This window comes from Perissodus microlepis, chromosome 15, assembly GCF_051167445.1.
Source record: "Perissodus microlepis isolate ML-2025 ecotype Zambia chromosome 15, ASM5116744v1, whole genome shotgun sequence".
In the NCBI taxonomy this organism is placed as follows: domain Eukaryota; kingdom Metazoa; phylum Chordata; class Actinopteri; order Cichliformes; family Cichlidae; genus Perissodus; species Perissodus microlepis.
In genome coordinates, this window is record NC_140475.1 from 37067434 (window position 1) to 37090046 (window position 22613).

Below are 22613 nucleotides of genomic sequence, written 5' to 3' on the forward strand. Positions count from 1 at the left end.
ACACCGCCACACTCAGCCTTTCCTCTTGTAGCCGCTGCTGAGTCACCGCAGCGTGTAGCTCAGTGTTTTCCAAAGCACTAATTGCAACTGCTGTTGTTTTTGCACATTGTATGAAGAAAACTGATATAAATATATATTTATTGCTGTTTACTCCAGGGCCTTGTTGGTTACAGTCCTGCAGTTTCATGCCATTTTGCATTATTTACATTATATTAGTTTGTGTTTCAACCTCCACCACGCTGTGCGGGAGCGGCGCTTGCTGCTTTCTTTTTTTCCCCCCGTCCAGTGTTTGTTATTCTTCATCTTTGCTTAATGAATGCGTGCAACAACACAGCTCTGTGGTAAAACCGCAATCAGAGAGAACAGTCACAAAAACGCCTCACTTAGTATTCTAGGTCCATTTGAGATGGACTCCTCCCTGTTTAAGGAAACCACAACAGAAAGCATTGACTGAACTTCAGATTGTTGCGCATTTTGATCTCGGATGTTAGAAATGATTTCTTTTAAGCTTGTTTGTACTGAAATGCACCGTTTGCCTAATCGCTGTTTCCTCTGTGATCATTTGTTTCCCGTTGTCGCTGTTTTTCGTGCCAAAGTTTGATGTTGAAGTCAGACAATGGTCGCTGCATGTTGCATGTGAAGCCAAAGTTAACGCACACCCTCTCCTTTCTTTTTCTTCTGTCATTCCTCTCTCCTGTCTCTGTTCTGCAATCCACACCAGTAATTATCGCGTTTGTGACGGCTACTATAATACAGATTTGCCTGGGTAAGCTTCTACTACGCACCTCAGATAATTTTACCCACACAACACCACCCACGAGTAAAGGAGCATAAATGCATATTCAGCTACAGACAGCAAATGTTCTACATGTAATTGAATCATCAACAGCAAAATATACAAGTCTCAGTTCTTGTTAGATCCTTTATTTCATTGCCTCCCGTGATTTCCCCTGAATCAAAGTTGACGATATCTAACTCAAATGCCGACTAACCCAAGCTGTTATGCGCTCTAATCTAATTGTGTTTCTCTCTTCCTGCCTGTCATGCTCTCTAGCTATGAAGATAATAAACGGTTTATCAAGTAAGAACATACTGCCCAGAAGTCGTCTCCTCAGCTTCTAGTTTATTCTCTCTATCCCACGTTATTCTTTCGTGCCTTTTTGTTCCTCTTTCTATCATTTCCTTTCACAAACTGCAGCTTCTAAGCTTCTCATCCACTGTCTTTGTGACCGGTCACTGCCACCACGTCCATCATTTTTGAAATCCAGTTTTGTTGTCGTTGCTGTTGTGTGTTTGATCATCGAACCGTGACCACTGTTGGTGTGCGAAGGCTCCGCAGGACCTTCACACACGAAGCAGGGAGTTTTCCTTGAACTCTTCCCACGTCTGCGTAGCTTCTCCAATTCTGATAGCGCACTCAGTAGATGAATATGATAGTGTTTGTTGCTTTTGTTGAGTTATTTTTAAACATGTCGTGCTGTCTTGTTATAGCGGTTGGTGTGTTTTAATAAATAGAGAGGTATAAAGAGAAAAGCGGGTCAAGCTTTTGCTTGTTTCTTGTCTTGTCTGAGGGTTGAATCTGCACGTGTGAGGATGGAGGGGTGGGGACAGCGGGGAAGGGTTGTGAGGATGTGTGTGTGTTTTCTTTTTCATTTTATTTCATTTTCCTCCCACCTGGTTTTCAGCCTTTTCTACATATTTCATAGTGGAACCGGGTGATTAATATTCCAATCCCTGTTCTGTCACAGAACCTCCCTCATGCTGGATTCGTCCTGTGTCTCGTTTGTCGTCCCTCAGATCCTGGGTCATGGGTGCTTTTGCTCTGCTGTGTCTGCTCGGTCTCACCTGGTCTTTTGGGCTCTTCTTCATCAGCGAGGCCTCGATTGTTATGGCGTACCTCTTCACCATATTCAACACCTTTCAAGGAATGTTTATCTTCATTTTCCACTGCCTTCTCCAGAAAAAAGTAAGTGGTGACTCTGCACTGCGTACGGTTTTTCTCTGTCAAGGTGAAAAGCAGAAGGCTTTTGAGCAGTCAAGGCCAAACCTTCAGCTGAATTCACAGATGCTGATATAAAGAACAAACACGGCCTCATTCTGCTTCTTGCCCAAGTCATATGTAAAGTCAACATTGTATTTAAACACTTGGCTGTTTGCCTGCGTAGGTCCGCAAAGAGTACAGCAAGTGCTTCCGCCACACGTACTGCTGCGGAGGGCTGCCGACTGAGAGCTCGCACGGTTCTGCGAAGACTTCCACCACACGGACCAGCGCACGCTACTCCTCTGGCACACAGGTACACCGGCACTTTTGCACAGTGAGAGTCTCGCCACGTGCCAGGATAAGATGAGCGCGCGGCGTATCCTGGACTCGTCGTACAGCTCTGTTACATTGTTAATAACCCCACTGTTTAAACGACTCCTCAGGAAAATGTACTTTTACTGTGAGCACAGAAAAAAAGCACATTCTGCATCTTAACCTCAGAGGTAGATGAGAAGACACAAACATTATCCCACTTTTTTACAAGCAGCATCTGCTGTACTGCATGAGTACCTTTCTTCTGTTCTGGCCCCTTTAGCTCTTGCTTTTATCCTTTTTCACTAACGCCATGTGCATGGGGAAGAAATACGTATTGCACTGTTTAAAGAGCATTGCAGGCACTTTTTACTACAGGGAGAGCCAAAATTACAAAGAAGAAAACAACAACTTGGTCCTCGCCTTATCCGGTTCTTATTAAAGGCTAATAGACCTTAGCAGACAATACCTCCAGATGTAATGTGCTTATAGAGAAGCATCCCCGTCTCAGTATAACCTCCAGCCTATTTTAAAGAGTCATAACTGGAGCTGAAGTTGTTCAGAAGTTGACTTACATAAAATTAGTTTTTGAAAAACTCATACAGAGGGAGTGAGCAGTTACTACTGCCCTTGCCTCGCTGCATATTAGTAGGTTTGTTTTATAGTCTGTAGCACGTAGAGGGAAATCGAATGAAAGTTGATCTGAAAGGTGAACGGGCTTGTTTAAAGTCCTAATGACTGTCCCTTGTTGACCTGACAGAGTCGTATCAGGAGAATGTGGAATGACACCGTAAGAAAGCAATCTGAGTCCTCCTTTATCTCAGGTGACATCAACAGCACCTCCACCCTTAACCAAGGTCAGTTCACACCTCATTTCTCTGCACATGCACACCTACGCACACATTTCATCATCCAGCTAAAAATACCTCCTTCAAGTTCCAATGATCTCACCAACACCGTCTAGGGTCCTACTCTGGTAATCATAATAAATGATTCAGCTTGAAAAGACAGAGCAGTACGGTTAAAAAAAAAAGATTTAGGTCTTTAGTGTGGTCTCCCTGTTCTGCCAGCAAAGGATTACAAAAATCCATCCTCAAATACTCTGTGAGCTGTCATTCTGGCCAGTCATGTCAGTCTTAAATTGGGGCAAGGCTGGAAGAACTTTTTTTTAATTTAAGTGCTGGCTGTCCAAAGTTTATACCAAAGCTCAGGGGAAACATAGACAAAACTTAAAAGGCGGGGAAGGGGTGGGGTGCAAAGTTTTATTTTCGGAAAATCTTAACATTGCTTTAAAAAGGCAGTTTGTAGCCTGGCATGTAAGGTGACCTCTCTTACTTTACAGTGGGAGGGAGAGGGAGAAAAAAAACTGTCATTTATTATTTAGCTTGAGCACAAATATGATGATGAGAAGATGATGTTCAACTCTGGCTGACCTGGAGTGCTTAGTGTGCTGTTAGGCTTTCTGCTGCTCTCTGAAATGGCTTTCCAAGCATGCGAAGGGAAAGAGGGTTTACACAGAGGTAGCTTAACTTCACTCCCTCCTCTCCCCTCCTCTTGACTCCTGTCTCTGCTTCTCTTTGCGGTCACTTTTTTTTAAATTTTGCTGTCACTTGTCACAAATTACAACATTACACCTAGGGCTTTAAAACACATTTTGGCTTGCTGATACATCAGCATCAAAATAGAAGTCTTTTTTGGGGGGGCCATCAGTATAATTTCCTGGAGATGTTAATGTAAAGGTTGGATATTGATCACTCTGGGGTGTAGCTGCCTCGTTACCCTGGAGAGACAGTGCACTGAAGGATGGCTCTATCTCCTAGAAGCACTTCCCTGTCATTAAAAACATCCCTGGAGACTTCTCAACATGACAGATGGCATTTAACACAGGTGATAAATGGCAGCCGAAATACCTCAGATCCTTAAAACACACTGCAAGCTGAGGGGGGGAAATGGAAAGAAGATGAGCTTTTGGAAGAAAGTGGCAAAAAATTAAGACTTAATAATAACTTTGACTTGGACGTGTTCGTCTTGGTCTCTTGGGAGCACTTATGTTTGGACCTGGTCCAACAGCAAAACCTCTGCACAATAACAGGGTGCTGTTTTTGGGAGAAAAATAATACTAATAACCGAGCTTGACTTAAAAACTGCGAGAAGTGTGAAAAATTGCAGTAATGAGCACAGCTGTTTCAAATGTTAGTTGGTAAATAAATGGGTTATAAATGCTTTTCAACAGACGTAATGAACTAAATAACTGTAGAAGGACAGCACAAAGTTGAATATTTTTGCTCCTCAAACTTTTCTCTGTACGATCACTACGTTTCAGATTTCGCGTAAAAAGCAAAGTGACACCACACGCCTCTCTCCACAAGCTGCTGCTAATTTCCTTGATCTCTTTTTCTCAATGCTCCTCTTCTGTCCTGCTGCTCCAGGAATGACCGGGAACTATCTACTAACAAATCCTCTCCTGCGACCACAAGGCACTAACAACCCTTATAACACCTTACTGGCTGAGACAGTCGTATGTAACACTCCCACAGCTCCAGTGTTTAATTCACCAGGTGTGCTTACTTGATACTTTCACCTGCATTCTGCCTGTTCTTCTGTCTTTACCTGCTCTCTCTCCCTCTTTTGTATCTCACTTCAGTGTACAGCACGCTAAAAGAAAGCCAGGATGTTCGGCAGTATCACCTTTCCTTCTGAATCACTGTCTCCCAAATGCTTGACACACTACATAGTGAGAGAATGTGTGTGTGTGTCTGTGTGAAAATGCACACATTTTCATGCACGCCAGAGATTTTTGTGGTTCGCCTCAATAGAGTCTCATATGTGTTCTCGTATTTCTAATATCCATACTCTGCATGGGACGTGATGATTAAGATGGGAAAGAGATACTACACGTTCTGCCTTAAAATAATGCAAACTGTGCAGCCGCAGTATAAACTGCATGATTATTATGATGAATTCTCCTGAATTGAACAGGTCGTTTGTTAGTTTTGGTTTGCTTCAGAGGGAATTTTCCCCTTCAAAACACATTAAACTGCAAGAAAAATCATGCAGCGTTGCATTAGTAGCTGCATACACATGCAGACGTTCACAGATTGCTTTACTGTACAGTTGGTCATGACTTTTGAGCATACACCACACTGTAAAGACTGTGCTGTGATTATTTTTATATATATCTATATATGTATTCTATTTTGAAACTGAAATGGCCTCCTTTGTCATGTTTTGTGCTTTTCCCTTGTGCTTCCTTCTAGTGACCTACAGAGAGACAAGTATGGGAGTAAAACTTAACTTTGCCTATCAAATGTAAATTTTTTTCAGCATGCTTATTAAAAAAAACCCAACAAAACCCCGGCACAATCACTGGTTCACTTTAGGCCATTAACACACACTCAGTGAGCAAGCGGTTCACAAAATTATCTACCCAAATTTGAAAGACAATAAAATATCAAATATTCTTCCAGAGCTTCTAAATGCTTATTACTCTGCTATTGTCTCTTTTGCTTAATTTGAGATTTAACCAAAACAACATGTGTTGCTTTTTTTCTCCCCGTCAGAACAGCTTTTGTCACAAAGGTTTCTTTTTTGTTTTCTTTCTACCTTTTTTTCATGTCTTTTCTTTTCTCTCCAGTTGTTTGTCCTTGTGTGGCATACAGCAGTTTCAGTGTCCAGTAGTGTCCCCGCACTGTTTTCCCCCAGAAACACCCGTCTGGACACTAAATTGCCTTCTAGCGGGCATAAACACATGGATGTCATGGCTGCAGCTGTTCAGCTTTAGTTTTCCTTCTTCATACTTTTTTTGAAATTTCCACAGAATCTCTGTAAAATCTTCCCCTTTAGTCACAATCGGTCCACCCCTCCTGGACAGTGACATAATGAATTGCCATGGACATTGAATTAATGTTATAATTAAAGTGGTAGCAGAGTTCCTTTATCTCCTTTCTCAGTCGTGGTATTACAAATACATTTTTCTGCTGCTTTCCATGACCTCCATGCTTTGAGAAATTCCTAACATGACTGAGTCTGACCTCAGCAGCAGCTGTTTTTTTTCTTGAGCTGTTCTGCTAGTGACCGGGGTCTCACTGGGAACTGTTACTGTGACGGATGCCAAGTGCCGAGCTGCGGGCAGGCTTTGACCTTTGCCAGCTTTGGGTACACAAGCTGCCAACTAATGGACAGCAAGTGTACCGACACAAACTCAACTTAAAAAAAAAAAAAAAAAAAAACGACAACAAAGCGGCTGCTGGCAGTTAGCTCGGAAAACTAAAAGCTAGCCGATGCTTAATTATTTCATTTGCTGAACCCTTGCTCTTGCTAAGTTGCAGTTAAGACCGTTACATTTTGTTGTTCTTTTGAGTGATTCTTCATGTTACAATAAATCATTTTACTTTCTTTTGTACATCAGCTGCTCTTAGACCAGATAGCCTGAGCAGACAGACATGATGTGAGTTGTCTAAAGTGAGTCCTTTCACCTGCTGTGTGTGGTGATGGTGGAGTGCTGCTTGTGGGCTCCCCTTGTAGTGGGAACAAAGATGGCTGTCCCATGACCACTTTCCCTTTTCTGTCTTATGTCATCTTTTGCCATCTCTGTCCTTTTCTTTAGTTCAGCACATCCAACCTATTAGTTGCTAGAAAACCTTTAAGTGTCGTAGCTTGTCCGTCTGTGGCTTCATACATGTGGACATCCACTTTTTGCCCGGTGTGTTGTGATGGTGATTACTGTCTGTTTCTTAATGTTGTTTGGGATCTTTTTCACATTTGTGGCAGAACTAAGCGCACAAACCCCTTCCTGTTTGTTCTTAAAGCAGCTTTTTAAAAGGGAAAGTGAAAATGTATATGTGAGAAAGTAAAATGATTTCTCAACGCAAGTGATGCATGCCTGCGTATGCTGAGGATTGTGCCTAACTAACAGATTTATGGCATGGCTTTATTTGACCTCCATGTGAAACTGCATCCTAAACAGCATTAATGCTCTGTTTTATTCCCCCTGCTGTTATTGGTGTTTGACTAATGTAAAATCCCCTCTATTTGCCTTTCTTTCCAGGGCACTCACTGAACAATGCGGTGAGGGACACAAGTGCAATGGATACTCTACCGCTAAATGGTAACTTTAATAATAGCTACTCGCTCCGTAATGGGGACTTTGGCGACAGTGTGCAGGTAGTAGACTGCGGCCTGAGTCTGGACGATGCTGCCTTTGAGAAAATGATAATCTCCGAGCTAGTACACAACAACCTGCGTGCCTGTAATAAAAGCCACCAACAGCAACAGCAGCAGCACCACAGTTTACATCATCCACCCCACCACCAGCAGCCACCGCAGTACCACCATCACCACCACACGGAGCGGGCTCCGCCCAAGGTGACGGTGGTAGGTGGAAGCAGCAGCGAAGATGACGCTATTGTGGCCGACGCGTCGTCTTTGGTCCACGTGGGTGACACGGTGGGCCTCGAGCTGCGCCAGGAGCTGGAGGCACCTCTCATCCCCCAGCGGACTCACTCGCTTCTGTATGCACCCCAGAAGAAGGTGAGGACCGATGGGGGAGTCGATACGTTTGTCAGCGAGCTGACACCCACCAATCCCGATGATAGTCTGCAGTCCCCAAACAGAGACTCCCTGTACACTAGTATGCCTAATCTGAAAGACTCTCCGTACCCCGAGAGCAGCCCTGATGTTGTGGAGGACCTGTCCCCCTCCAAGAGGAGCGAGAATGAGGACGTTTACTACAAGAGTATGCCTAACTTGGGGGGTGGCCAGCAGCTCCAAGCCTATTACCAGATAGGCCGAGGGAGCAGTGATGGTTACATTATTCCCATTACTAAAGAGGACAGCATCCCTGAAGGCGACGTACGAGAAGGACAGATGCAGTTAGTGACAAGCCTTTAAATGTATTTAAATCATCCCCAGACCGTTCCCAGCCTTCCTGCAGCCCTGAACTCTTGGAGGACATTATAAAAGGGAAGGGGGGCATTTTTCTTTGTTTTTTTAATGGGGTTTTTTTGTTTGTTTGTTTGGGGTTTGTTTGCTTTTTTGAAGAGAGCTTAAAAGCCCCGCCATTTACACTTAGCCATTTGCAAACCTACATCTCCATTGCCATCTTCTTTTCATGCCACCCTTCCTAACTTCCCTGCAGACCAATAGACTTGGAGCACAGCTATGGCAGTGCAGAGTTTTAATGAGACTGTACATAAAATGCAGAGTTAAATTTCAATTTTAAGAGACAAGCCAACTATGTATTTAAATGTGCTGCTGCTGTTGATTAATTGAGAAAATTTTAAGGTACGAAAATTTAAAAAAAAATGTAAAAATAAAAATGTAAAAAAAAAAAAAGGAAAAAGGAAAAAAAGAGAGAGCGAGAAAGAATCAATACTGGCTACATCCAATCAGCAACCTCCCAGTCAAAAGGCTGTACATACACTCCCCAACAACCTAGCTGAAGCCTGTTTTTTTTCCTTTTTTGTTATTTTTTGTTTAAATATTGTATACAGAACAGCACCCCTGGACCAGGACATGGACATGTTTGCAAAATGTTCCTGATCAAACTGTTAGAAAAGGAATATAAGGTCCTGATCGGTCTCCATCACCATCAAGTTTGGATTGTATAACCACTAGCAATCAAGCCCCTGGCCTTATATTTTCACAACTGTAACTTGAACTGTTGTCAAGGAAAAATGGCTAAAATATATATTTTGTTGTATTGCTAGTGTAAAATAAAAAAATTCAATGGGAAACCATAAATATGAAGAAACCTTATAATTGCAAAATCTAACGTTTGAGAGACTATTGTGTAGAAGTTGCACATATGTTATACAGTGTGTTTATGGTTCCAACACTTCATGGTAGTGCGTTTGAACGTTAAGGCTTATAAAAAGAGAGATCGAGTCAACTAATTACAAAGATGCATTATCACCTTTTCCATTTGTGAACAGTGTTTTTTTCTTCCATCGATATCGCCCATGTTTAAATATGTTTATTTGACTTTTCCATTTACTTTGGTAGAATGGGAATGCAAAAACCCCAGTTAAGGTGACTTATGCATTGCACAGTTTTTTTGTGTAATTCTGGCAGATATAGATCTTTTTAAGTAACGGCAGAGTGGTGGGCAAGCGCAAATGAAACGAGCGACTTTGAACAATAAAGTTCCTATCATAAATGTAGTTCTTCCGCTTGGGTTTGGATATTTTATTTATTAAAATCTTTCCAAAAAAAAAAAAAGAATAAATAAATGGGAAATGTGTGAATATTTTCCAGCACTGGTATACATGCTGTACTGTAGCTCATGTTTTTTATGTAAACATGTTACCAAGGGGCTCTTCACTTAAGACTGATGTAAAGTTCAACACTTGTTTAACAAATAAAATAAATGTGAGATTTTTTGTCAAATGCCAGTTGCTTTTTAATGGTTTGTGGTTTTGGTACTATTTGAGAAAAAAGCTTTTATTATTTTGCTATGGACAAAATACACTTTTGACTCAGGTTACAAGTTAAGTCCCGAGCACCTTGACAGGTAAATTAGTGAATTTATTTTCTAGAGCATTTATTTGCTTTCTTTTCCTGCTATTTCTTTGCTAACTGCAGAGTTTAGAGAGCGCGTATGTGTTATAGAGAAGCCAAATCTTTCCATGTGATTCAAAGATGAGAAACTCAGGTAGGAAAACTGCATTGTAAATGTTCTTCTGTGTGGTTGTGACACTAATAAAGGCTAAAAAAAAAAAAACACAAAAAAACCCGACACTGGTTCAAAGCATTGTCCACTAAGTATATTTTTAAATGAGCACTAGACTGAGCGCCATTAAAGGGTCTGGCAGTACAGAAGTCTTGTAGTAAGATTTTGGCTTAAAATGCCGTGTGGGAGTGGAAATGTGTCCACAGACCTAACAAGGGGTCAATGTAACACTTGGCTCCGGCTGTAGAAATATATTATACATAATGTGTCCAGCTATGACACATATTTGCTCTAATTAATGTCTGCTTTTGCTGGAGCCCACAGTCAGTTCTTGGGTGGTTTATGCCTCAGGTAGTGCTAATTTCTGAAGCATTTTAATATAACACCAGTTGAGGCAGAGTGACAGCTCTCAGCAGGGTTGCTGGAAATTGCACTGTTTACCATTTGGCATTGAAGGAAATGACTCAGAACTTAGCAAAAATGCACTTTATGTCAGTGCACATAAGGCTGTGTGGGCTGTGTGTTGTTTTGACTTTTTCAACAATTATGTGACATTTTGTGCAATTATCTGAGGCTTCAAATTGTCATAGAAGAATTATGTTCCTTTTTTTGTGATCTCTTGTACAGACCCCTTGAATGTCAGTTTGGAATCAAGTGTTGTGGTGATTGTTGACTGTTGAAATGGCAGGCATAATGACATGCATAATAATGAGAAAAAAAGCATATTGATTTCCTGCATTGTAAAACATGCAGCGCCATTTTATCTGTGTTTAACATCCCTTAACGTTTGATAGCGTACACGTAATTTGAAAGCATAAAATTAGTCTTAAGAATGACAAATATAAATATTATAATGAATTGATAGTATTTTTTGACAGCGGAATGACAAAATATGTCCTGTAAAAGTCAAAAGTAATGCTAAACTGACAATGCATATTAAAAAGAAGTGGCTAACCCACACTTACAGAGGGAAAATATGCCTTTTTGAGTGCAGAACAATGTGTTAAACCTCAAAACTACCACCACAGTTAACACTGAAAACAATGCTCCATTGTCAGACCTGCAGGTTTGTCTTTGCTCATTGTTTTTGTCAGGATAAATCTCACTCAGAAGCACCATTCACCCGATTTATCTGTTTACCTGAAACAAAAAAACTCTCCAGTGCAAGATTATGTACAAATTGTAAAATAAAGTTCATTTTAACAGCAGAAGCTCGCGTTTCAGTGGTGTCAGTAGTCAGGTCTTCATAAAATACAGGCAAACAAATATTTGCCAACCCTTTCCTCACCCCTCTCTCTAACTGCAGTTTGTTTATCCCGACACGGTGACCTTCGACGTGGATAAACTTAGTGTGTAAGCAGGTTTATTTTCATTATTGAGGACAGGGAAATATGATCTCACACTGACTGTTTGTCTCTGACAGAGAATGTGGACTATACAGCCTCTAGCTTTGCGTGTGGCCTTCTCACCATTCAAGATCTTCTCTAATTCCCTGCCTTTTGCTGAGGGAGAGACTCGCCCTTTGTCAAACATTGATTCAGAAGTAGGCCAGGAGCCGAGGGGCTGAGAGCTTGGTTCCTCCCACGGAGGAACAAGTCAGCCTCTGGAAACAGAAGTAGAGAATACTGTCAGCAGAATCAGAGTGAAACTATTTAAGACGAATGGGTTATTGACTGAAAGAAGCATGTGAGTCATATCTGACCAAACATAGCTGTGACTGTCTGATTGTCAAGTCTGAGATCATTTTCAGGCTCTAAGGATTTCTGTAGGATATGATGAAATTGCATGAAAGACATTTTCCTGTCGATGAAAAGATTTAATGTGCGTTTCCAGAGTGCACTGAACGTCTCCAGCATCAGTTTCCGTCTCCAGGAAACTTAAAACAATGAATCTTTTGCAGAAAGCAGATTTAAAAGAGACATTTAAAAAGCTATTTATTTAACTAATCCTCTGTTTAAGATTGACTGAGATGTTATAATCATTTTTAAAATAAATTCACACCAATTCTTTTACTTTAATCAAGTGCTTAAATGCATTTTATGAGCCATCCATCCATTTTCTTCAGTAAATTCAGGGTAGTTGTCGGGTTAAAGCCCGTCACTGCTGTCACAGGGCAAGAGGCACAGGTCACCAGTCTATCACAGGGCTGAGACAGAGAGGCAGACAACCATTCACAATCATACCTACGAACCAATTTAGAATCACAAATTCACCTAACATGCATGTCTTTGCACCAGGAGGAAGCCAGAGTACCGGGAAAGAATCCCAGCAGGCTTGGGCAGAACATGTAATTTCCACACATCAAAGGCAGCCGGAGGATTCAAACTCAGGACCTTGTTGCTGTGACACTGTTAACCACTGCACCACCGGTGATCAAGCCAGTCAATTTGGTATTTCTTTCAAAAACAGAGCACAGTGTGACTGTTCTTGCAAGTAGTATGCATTCATGTATTTGTTGAAAGTTTGTTTAAGAAGTTCATTTTGAAACCCTCGGGTTATTTCTCTGAGGTTATCAATAGCTGCTGCAATAGCTTCTGCAGCAGTCACTCCTGTGAACGGAAAACACTGCCAATTATAGATGCCATCAGCGTGAATGAAGGCGATTGTGTACAAGCAAAGGAAAACCTCTGAAACCACAAACAGTAACTGGCAGCACAAAAGTAACTTCCCATACTCTTGAAGTCAAAGGGGACCCTTTAACTGCTTACTCTTTTCTTCCCCCAGCCTCCTTTGTCCTGTCCCCAACTTCAAATGTGCAGATTTGCGGCCCATGGGCGACTCAGATCCAGTCCCGTTGAGGTGAAAAATCCAATTAACCTGCAGCTCCAGCTGCCTTCGTTATAATCCCCTCCCATAATTATGAAATTACTAGATGCGGGATTTCAAATGAAAAAAGGATGAGAGCAACTGGCTCAGGAAAAAAAAAGATGAAATAAGCCATTCCCTGCCAGTATACAGATTTCCCATTTACCTCAAGGAGGAACAGCTATTTCCTATGACTAAATTTGAAGGTGAAACCCACAAAGTCCTTGTAATCAGAATAAGACAAATCCTAAGCACAAACATGAGGACAGTAAGGATCGCGAACTAGTCGTTGAGATTAATGGATAGACTGGCCAGACAATTATGCATTTAGACATCAATGTCTAGCTTATTGAAATATATCAAAACTGTGCCAGTGTGAGCGCTTTGGAGTCTCCAGTGGTGTAAATGTGTACTTCTGAAGGGCTTTAAGTGTTAAAACATCCCTCAGCTTCCTTCTGACTTGCCTGGCGTCTCCTGACGAAACAACTAAACAACAGACTGCAGTGAGGTGCGATACATGGCGATTAACTTATTTGTATGATGTTTCTTGATTGCATTTAAACTGTGAAAAAAAATGAAAGCAGTTTCATAAATTTTCTTGCTATCTCATTAAATGGTAAATGGTCTGTATTTGTATAGCGCTTTTCTAGTCCCTAAGGACCCCAAAGCGCTTTACACAACCAGTCATCCACCCATTCACACACTGGTGATGGCAGCTACATTGTAGCCACAGCCACCCTGGGGCGCACTGACAGAGGCGAGGCTGCCGGACACTGGCGCCACCGGGCCCTTTGACCACCACCAGTAGGCAACGGGTGAAGCGTCTTGCCCAAGGACACAACGACCGAGACTGTCCAAGCCAGGGCTCGAACCGGCAACCTTCCGATTACAAGGCGAACTCGCAACTCTTGAGCCACGATCATTAAAAGTCATTGTAGATGCTGTTCCAGCCTTTCACAAACAGAAAGCAAAATAAACCATTCATCCCCAGACTTTTGAATTTGTCAGAGATATGCTGTCTTTCCTCACTCTTAGTGCAGGTCCTTCCATCCCAATACGCCTGCCTCCAGGTCTGCGAACATTAAAAACTGTGAGCCTCGCAAAGCAAACGTGTTGGATTAGTGCGCCCTTAACATTGACATAAACAATCGAAAGGAGTTCAAATAAAATTGTCATATTATAAACATGCAATGATGGAACCAGTGTACTGTTAACCAGAAATAAGAGAAAACACACAAGTAATTAAAGTGAAGCAGAAAAACTGAAGGCAATTAGGTGATAACACACTTACGAAGAAAAAGGAAATAAAATATAATATTTGTACTGGCGGGTGTAGTAGTACCAGTACTGTATCATTTCATCTAGACTGTTTCTGACTAATATATGCAGTGCATCACACACTGCACATGTCCAGTTCCCACAGAGTTTAATAAATTGTATAATACAATTTTCTTATGTAATTACATGAGTTATCACATAGTTTTTAGTAATCAGGAATGATGCATTCTTTAAATCTTGTGTTCAGGTCCTTCACAACAGAGAGACTCCGTCCTATCAGTAAATCTAATATTCGTCTGATAAACTCATTGGCACTTGCCGGAGGGAAGCCTCAAGCAATAACTACAGGATCTCCTGCTGTGTACAAGCTTCTGTAGGCCAATACAGATAACTCCCACTCACAAGACACCTACTGTATGCCGTGTCTCATGTAAAATAATCCATTATAGTGCTGTATTCACACAGCAGTAACATCTTTATTCATCATTTGACAAGAGGAGAAGGAATATGTAACCAGTTAACGTCCACTCGCCTGCTTGTTTCTAAAGGACATTTAAGAAGGAAATACGATACGGCTGGAAAGCTACTGCAATCTTTGCATTGCTTTCATTCTAACCAGGATATTCACAGAGACAAAACAAAGCACATTTTCCCGTAACTTAAATCAGAGTGAGTCAGACAACTCGGATATCTAAAGCAAAAAAATGATAACACTTAAAAACACTGCCGCCATAAAGTACTCGTGTTTGCACAGAGAAATATTCAATGCCATCATAATCAAAGGTCTGAGCAGATAATAATAATAATAGCAATAATAACTACATTCCTAACTGCATGGTAATGTAATGCAGTACTGATGAAAACATTACATACGTGTTAATATACAAATGGTAACTGTTGGAATCTTTTTGTAAAATATTCATTACATTTTTGAGGCTCATTATTATATTTATAATTGGTAAACAGAAGTGGGGGGGTAACCTTGGTGTGCATTCCAGCTGAATATTGATTTTGAGTTTCCTTGCTGGTGGCAAATGTGCAAGGAGGCTATGAAGAGAAGATATAAAATATATTATGAATGTCTCTGTTGGATTGTAGGTTCTCATTAAGATTCAGAGGGGCCTTTGCAATGGAACCTTGTCATGCTAATCCTGGGCAAGTGGTCCACAGGGTCCCAGGAACTGTGCGCGAGCATAACCTCGAAGAACATTTTTTTTTGTTCGTCTGTGATCTTTGTCATATTACTTGGATTGCCTTTGTGTTGTCATTGTCCTATTTGTGTAGTAGTTTGTCTTAGTCAAATATCTGGTTATTAGAGCAAAATGCACAGCTTGCTCCACTTCTCTTTGCTGTGAAAGAGAACAGAAAGAGAAAGGATTTTCCATACAAGCAAAGCAGCCTGTATTTTTCAGAGTATGTCCAACAAGTGTTGAAAAAGCAAAGAAATTTAGTTGTTTATGAAATGATTTGGGTTCAGGTCACTTGTTTTATTAATTAATAATCAGTTAGTTCATGTGTTCAAATGCAGAATAGTCTGACCTAAAGCAATAAAACAAGAACAAATAAAGCCATCAGAGAAAATGAATATACAGTATGCTCTATAATTTAATGTCTACTGAACTGTAGGTCAGTTTCAATATAGCATGAGTGAAGTGTTGTGAGATCTAATCTGATTTCATTTTATTAAAATGAGAATGCAGTTCTAGGAATCCATCGCACTTCTCTGATTCGTATCAACATCTTTTGTTTTCTCGTTTTACTCTTGGCCAATAACGGCACACGGAGCTACTTTGTTGCCTGACTATGTGCAAATACACCTTAAAGTAAAGGGCCACAGTTTAGAATGGCACGCCTGCACTGGTGAAATGTTTCAATTGTCATCATTGTACAAGAATATAAATAAAGGGTGTCCGAGTCGTTTCTGTACTTTAAACCAAGCCCAACACATTACTTTTGCTAGTGGCTGGATGGTGCTATTATATGCAGTGCCATTGTTGCATCCTTAGAGGAAAGCCCTGAAATCTACCCACAGTACATTTCTTAACTGATGAAATTACTGGCATGACCTTTAAAGCCTCTCTTTAAACTTCTTATGTCTGAAACGACAATAAAATGTCTTGTCAATCATGTAAATTACATCTCAGATTCAATGGATCACATTGCAGATAGGAACAGAGAAAAGCATTATGTTGACTGAAAAAGGGAGGACAAGCAATTAATGATACCTGAGCTGGGGTTTCATATCTCCAACAATCATAAATGATCAGATGGTCTAATGTCAGGCACGCTTCCGCCTTCCAAGTCATTTCTCCGTTAATTCAGAAGGATAAATTACTTTGCGCTTATTTGTGATAATCATAGTATTGACACTCAGCTCTATGAATGGTGCCTATTACATGTTCTAGCAAAAGGCCTGGAAATAGACTTTTATTATGAATGTATTTCAATAAGTGTAATGGAATACGCTCGTGCCTCCACCTGATTGATTAGTTTTACCCTTTGTGTACAGCCTGGCTGCAAAGGTCCTCACTTTCATATCATTTTAATAAGCGACTCAGGCCTGATGTTGTAATTAAATGCATAAGCCTACACTGTAATGCAATCATTATGGCAAATGTTCATTTTGCTGTCTGGCTTTTGGGGAAATGCAATATTTCCTCGCTGCACATGTACTCTTCAACTAAGTTAAAGCAGAGCCTGGGGGATTCCAACAGATGCTCGATGGTTGTGTTGTCTTGAGTACATCAGGGCTTTTCAGCTTGAAGGTGATATCAAGTATGAACCACATTACGACTCACTTCGACGTTATGGCTCACAGCTGTGACTGGGTAGCTCGGTGAAGTCAGTTCTTCGGCTGATAAAGGAAGAACAGCTGGATGGCTGAATTTTTTGTGCTTTAAATGCAGTCAGGCTGGTGCAACTTGAAAGAAACTACGTTAAAAAATCAAATATTTATGTATGTCAGCAGTGCACTACTGAGATTAAGATCAGGAAGAAGAAATCATGTGGAAAAGCGTAAAGGTATGTTCATACTACATAGCTCTGACACCGGTTATCTAAAACAGTGGTGTGGGCATGGCATACAGGAAATTTAGGTAATCGAATGCATAAAAGCTTACTGGTATAGGGCAGTGCCTCTTTGCTTTATATATAGCAATAGCAGGACTATCAACAACATATTCTAAACTTGCTTTCTCAGGTGGATGGGTTTCATCATTTAAATGCATGTATGACAAAAAAAGCACTTGGTGTAAAATTACTAAAAAGTGCATGCTTCCATGCAAAAACTCTATATACTCTTAACACATCTGCACTTTGGGCGGAACCTTTGATGTCCCTTTTCAGCAATTGCGGGAAATGTCTCTGTTTGTTTTGTGTCCAACAGTAAAATGAGTCTCTGCCCTTGTACGTTAGCTTGGCCACTGGAGATCGGATACTGTGTGGCTGTGAAGTCATGAAAACCAGTGGACTAGTGGACATAGCAGCCATGCAAACAACCATGTTTTGACTTTGATACCCAGTGTTCTCAATGGCTCAACTGGAATAGGGGGAAGAAGGTGAGATGAATCTATTTATACCTTCTTGTTTCATTGATGGCTAATGTTGCCACTGAAACAACCTACAACAGGACACAATTTGCTTCCACACAAAACCTGCAGTTTAAAAAATAGACACCATCATGTAGATGTAGTCTAACAAACAGCTTTTCTTTTTGGTTCAGTAGGCAGACAAGATTAAGCACTTAAATTCCAGAGGCCCCCCCCCCAGGCTAAAATAACAGATACCATCACTGCCCACACAAGCTAACTGCAACCCCTGCATTCAGTGATTTTAAATGGGGTCATTTAGTAGCACAAATGCCAATCCTATTTTCACATTGAGTTTCAAGTTGCTGATGCCATATTGAGATTTGTTTTTGGATGCAAAAAATAAAAAAAAGACTAAGCCACTTACATTTGTATTCACAGGGCGGCTCCAGTATCTGCAGGGCCTGTCTTTATGTGGCCAGTGTGCCAGCAGTATTGGAGGAGAACCAGATGCAGAGACTCACAAGTGAAACTGAGGCCACAGCCACAGTATCAACATGTGTCATCTGGATAGACGTGTCAATTTAAGTGTGCCGCATGCAATGCGCTGTGCCTTGAGCGGCGCTCCATGCATTAATTTCCTGTTGTCTGAGTTCAAAGTGTTTGTCACCCTGTGTCAGTCACATTGCCGGCTCCTCTCTCGCTGCTCGGGGACCCCTCTGCAGTTGCAGGAAATGTTGTTTTCCCTCAGCAGTACACTGGGTCACTTGGTCGATAGCGGCAGAGGTCCGCTGGGGTCAGGTCAGCTGACAGGAGTACCCACTGTCACCACTGCATGATAAAATGCTCTGAGGATTAGTGGCTAGTCTCCGAACGGAGGAAACATACAGACAGATGAGTAAGGGAAGAGGTAAAGGGTGATGTTACAGAGGAGAGTGGGTGGAAGTAGAAAGCAGTCAAGCCAAACAAAAATTTTACTCTGCAGAAATTCTGTGCTGTGAGCGATATGTAACGACCGTGTGAGAGCCTACGTCTGGTGGACAAACTAGACGGCTGGACAAAAACAAAGGTCCACTTGATTAAAACAGTGCTGCAGATTAACCAGGCCCTCTGTACATATTTGCTCAGAAGCATTAATCAACACTGGATAGACTACTCTGAATAATAAGCAAGGTGATTATACAGCCCTGAAATGCTGCTCGTGTGCATGATTTGGGCATGAGCTGGTTTACAAGCCACTTGATGGTTGAAAGTGATATAACAACACCAATTGTGAAACACAATAGTAAATCAGTGAGCAATCAGCGTGTGTTTTATTTATTTTAAAATTCCCACCTCCACCAGAAACATATCTGATTAATGGCTTAATTTAACATCTGCGAGGAATCAGAGATGCTTAAAGAAAAAGAAAAAGCTACAGAAATAAAGTATCGCCGTTTTATTTACTGCGTGATGAATATAATCAAATCTTAAACAAATACGTAGAAATGCTGACTTAAATGTTAATCTTGTATTTATTTACTTACAATTAAATCACTTCACAAAATGTGATATCCGTGATATTAATACACCGTTTTAGCAGCAACACTGTGTTCTGTGAGCTATGATTAGGCTTTCGTGATGGTTAAAATGTGCTTTGTTTTCCTCTAAGTACTCATTATGTGAACAATTTACTAACAGAAATGAACTCTTTCTATTGTTATTATGCTTTTTTTCATGAAAACTTCTTTGTCTTGGTCGCCACCAGAAAGAGATCCACAACTGACAGCCAACATTATGAATTAGTGCATATTTACCCAAAAGCTGCCACCACGACTCATGTTATCTTTAATTCACAGCAGTTCAGCAACATCACAAACCAACCAAAAAATATTATTGACTCATAATATATTGATATAATTGGCATTGATTTGCAATCTGACACTTTTTAGTGCCAGTTTCCATTTGACAAAGAACCCAATAACAAAAAGGCATCATTATAGCACATCCTCTAATTAACCTCATGAATATATATTGGTTTGTTAGTTTTTCCACCATCTTAGATTTTCACCTTTGCATCTAATCATCACCCTCAGCCGCAGCAGCTCAACGTTATTAAGCCACAGCACAGTGAAAGAAAATGCTGACTTATCCTTTCGCACTAACACCACATTTTATTCCGATGCATTTTTTCCCCCATATCTTTTACAGCTAAAGTTGACCAACTGATGGGCAGGAGACAGCGTCACTTTTCAACTTCCCTCAAACTGACTGACAATGATCGTTTTAAATCCTCCTCACAGGATTGCAGTGCTCAAAGTAATGGTGATAAGTACTAATTGGGGTCATATACGTCACGGTTAATTCCCCAGCCTTTACAATATAGTGTACATGGTATCATGAGTCTGCTCACAGTCAATCTGGAGAATCCATTACATCAATGAGAAAAAGTTGTCAGCAGTCAATTAATATTGGAACAGCCATGCAGTGGGCAAGCCACTTGCCTGTCTTAAAAATGCCTGCAAGTGAAAGTATTAGGAAGGATTAAGAAATTAATCTTGTAACAGTGCAAGCAGGTGACAGGAAGCTGAAACAACTCAGTGCAAGAAATTTAAAACTGGTCATAGTGGATTAAAAGAAAATTTACATTTGCAGGTCTAGTTTGATGTTTTTCAGTGTAATTCTCATATAACCTTTTCTCCAAGTTATTTATCCTGTGATGGAAACTGTTTCTATTTCATTTCTCATTTCCTTTTATGCTTTCCAATACCTCCAGCAGGTGTGCAGTTGGGAATATTTGGCATTTTAAATGCATTCCGGTCACCAGGATGAGTCGAACGCTCAGGCTGGGGAAGACCAATGCTAAGGATGACTAATATCGCTAATATCCTGTTTTAAACCAAGGTTTGAATTTTTCAACCGGGAATGCGTTTTTGTGTTTTCTGTCCTAAATTCAGAAGGGCTAATGGCTTATAGATCAAAAGAGAAAGACCATTTTTCTGCTACATTTGCTACAAGTTTAAAGGCTTTCATGGCTGAAAACTTCAATTTAATAAAGTGGGATCGATTGAATCTCAGTGATTTAGATGTCACTCATAGGGAGTTCCCTGTTTTGTTTGTCTAGTGCACGCGTATGCACTCATGCAAACAAGTGAGGCATTTCACATTATTCCACTGAGCCATAGGCTATGGGGGAAATGCACTCTGACAAAGTCAGTCATGGGCACGGGTGCCGCCAGGGATTTGGGGCCACGTGAAGAAAAAAATATCATTAAGGGCCCCACCACTTAAATATTGCAAATATACCAACCCTAAAAATATGACAATAGAACACATGAATCAGTATCTTGCGTACATAAATTGATTTTTTGATTTAATGCAAGACTGCTGAGATATATGGAAGCCATTGACATTTTTACATATTATACACACACACACACACACATATACATATAAATATAAATATATATATATATATTTATATTTATATGCCTAACAATCATATGCAGTGTGCAAAATATATCCAGAGCAATACACACTGGCTTATAGTGTGTAGGAAAAAAAACATTACCCTGAATTCACCTATTTCTTCGGATATCAGTGTGGCTGGTTCACTGTCATGAGTGTGAGTTTGGGGGGATGCGTGGGACAGCTGAGCCAGAGGTTTGCCGTGGCACCAGGTCGTCAGATTAGTGATCAAACATATGTGCGGAGGATCTGCCTGCACCAATTACACGTTGGCTAAAGGAACACAAACACATTATTTTCTGTTAGAAATGAAGTAAGCTAACTAATACTAGGAAAGTCAAGCAGTTTCTTTCATATGGACGTTGTTATGAGTTTAATTTCCACCTATCTTAATTTCTTTTTTGAAACTGGACCTCAGTTTTCAACGGAGAGACTCTTAAGTCTGAGCGTGTGCACCTGGACCAAACCAAATCATGAAATAAGGAGGGGGGGGGGCGGCTGGGTCAGAGGGTGACTGGATTTTATTTTTTGTTGCCAAAAATAAAGCAACCTGATTATTGTGACGGTTAATTATTGTAATAATTTTCATACTAAAAAAAGACTAGTTGACTAGTCTACTGTTTACTAGTTAGACATCACTTTTCTCCCCCTTACTGCGCCCCTGACCGTGAGGTCCATGCAAGGGTAAAAACTGTAAGTATGCCAGATAGGTATGCTAGTAGTGATGGGATTTCCGGCTCTTTTTAGTGAGCCGAGCCGAAAGAGCCAAATCTTTCGGCTCCGAACCGGCTCTTCAGGTTGTTTTGTTGCTTTAATTAATTTATTATTAACAATAATATAAAATTATGCACAAAAGGAATTACTAATGTAAAAAAAAAGTGGTTTTACTTATATATGTTTATATATAAATGTATACGGTGGCCCCTAGAGACAAAACATGTACAAACTCCAAAACACATTTCTAGCGTTAACTGAACTTCAAAACAGAGCTACCTAGATCACTTAAATTACACAATTGAAAGCATATGTGTATTATTTGTGTATTTATACACAAGCATTCATATATATTCAAATAATTAAAAAAAAAAAGTTCATTTACCTGTTACTACCACACACCAAATCCGGTTGTTGGTACTTGCTGGCTTGTGTAGCCACTAGGTAACAGAAGTTCAACACTGCGCCTAGCATCCTGGAGCATACTGTTGTCTTTTGTACGTGTTTTGAGTTTTTATGTGCTTCTGAGTTTTTATGTGTTTTGAAGTTTGTACGTGCTTTGTCTCTAGGGGCCACCGTAAATATACTTTTATTTATTCACTCCACATAAAATGTAATAAATAAATCATATAATACAAAAACCAACTATTCACATTTCAACTTTTAACTATTTAAATTTTCAGCTTTTTCCCTTTAAACAAATTTAAAGTGAAACAACACAAAACACTGCAAACCACAACACAATTAAATATAAATTAAAATATGAAAACAAAAATCAGATGCACATTCTCTGTCATATGGGCCTGCATGAATAAACTTTCTGAATCCTTTATCATCTGCAACTGAAAATAGTTGTGGATGATTATTATCCGGTCGTTAA

At 40.4% G+C, this 22613-nt stretch overlaps 1 protein-coding gene across 29 annotated transcripts in view; it reads left to right on the plus strand.

The window, feature by feature from the left end:
- Window positions 1–9679, plus strand: part of adgrl2a (adhesion G protein-coupled receptor L2a) — an 89823-nt gene extending 80144 nt beyond the window's left edge. For 8 of the 29 annotated variants that reach the window (XM_084954147.1, XM_084954153.1, XM_084954154.1 and 5 more), the window contains 8 exons: window positions 722–766; window positions 1055–1081; window positions 1798–1966; window positions 2166–2294; window positions 3054–3150; window positions 4723–4851; window positions 5551–5568; window positions 7341–9679. In XM_084954147.1, coding sequence (XP_084810273.1) covers window positions 722–766; window positions 1055–1081; window positions 1798–1966; window positions 2166–2294; window positions 3054–3150; window positions 4723–4851; window positions 5551–5568; window positions 7341–8182 — 1456 coding nt within the window. In that variant the 3' untranslated portion in view covers window positions 8183–9679. Of the gene's footprint in view, window positions 1–721; window positions 767–1054; window positions 1082–1797; window positions 1967–2165; window positions 2295–3053; window positions 3151–4722; window positions 4852–5550; window positions 5603–6701; window positions 7060–7340 lie in introns of those variants that run through there. The other 21 variants (XM_084954158.1, XM_084954159.1, XM_084954176.1 and 18 more) reach the window with 12 other exon arrangements.
- The last annotated feature ends 12934 nt before the right edge of the window (window positions 9680–22613 follow it).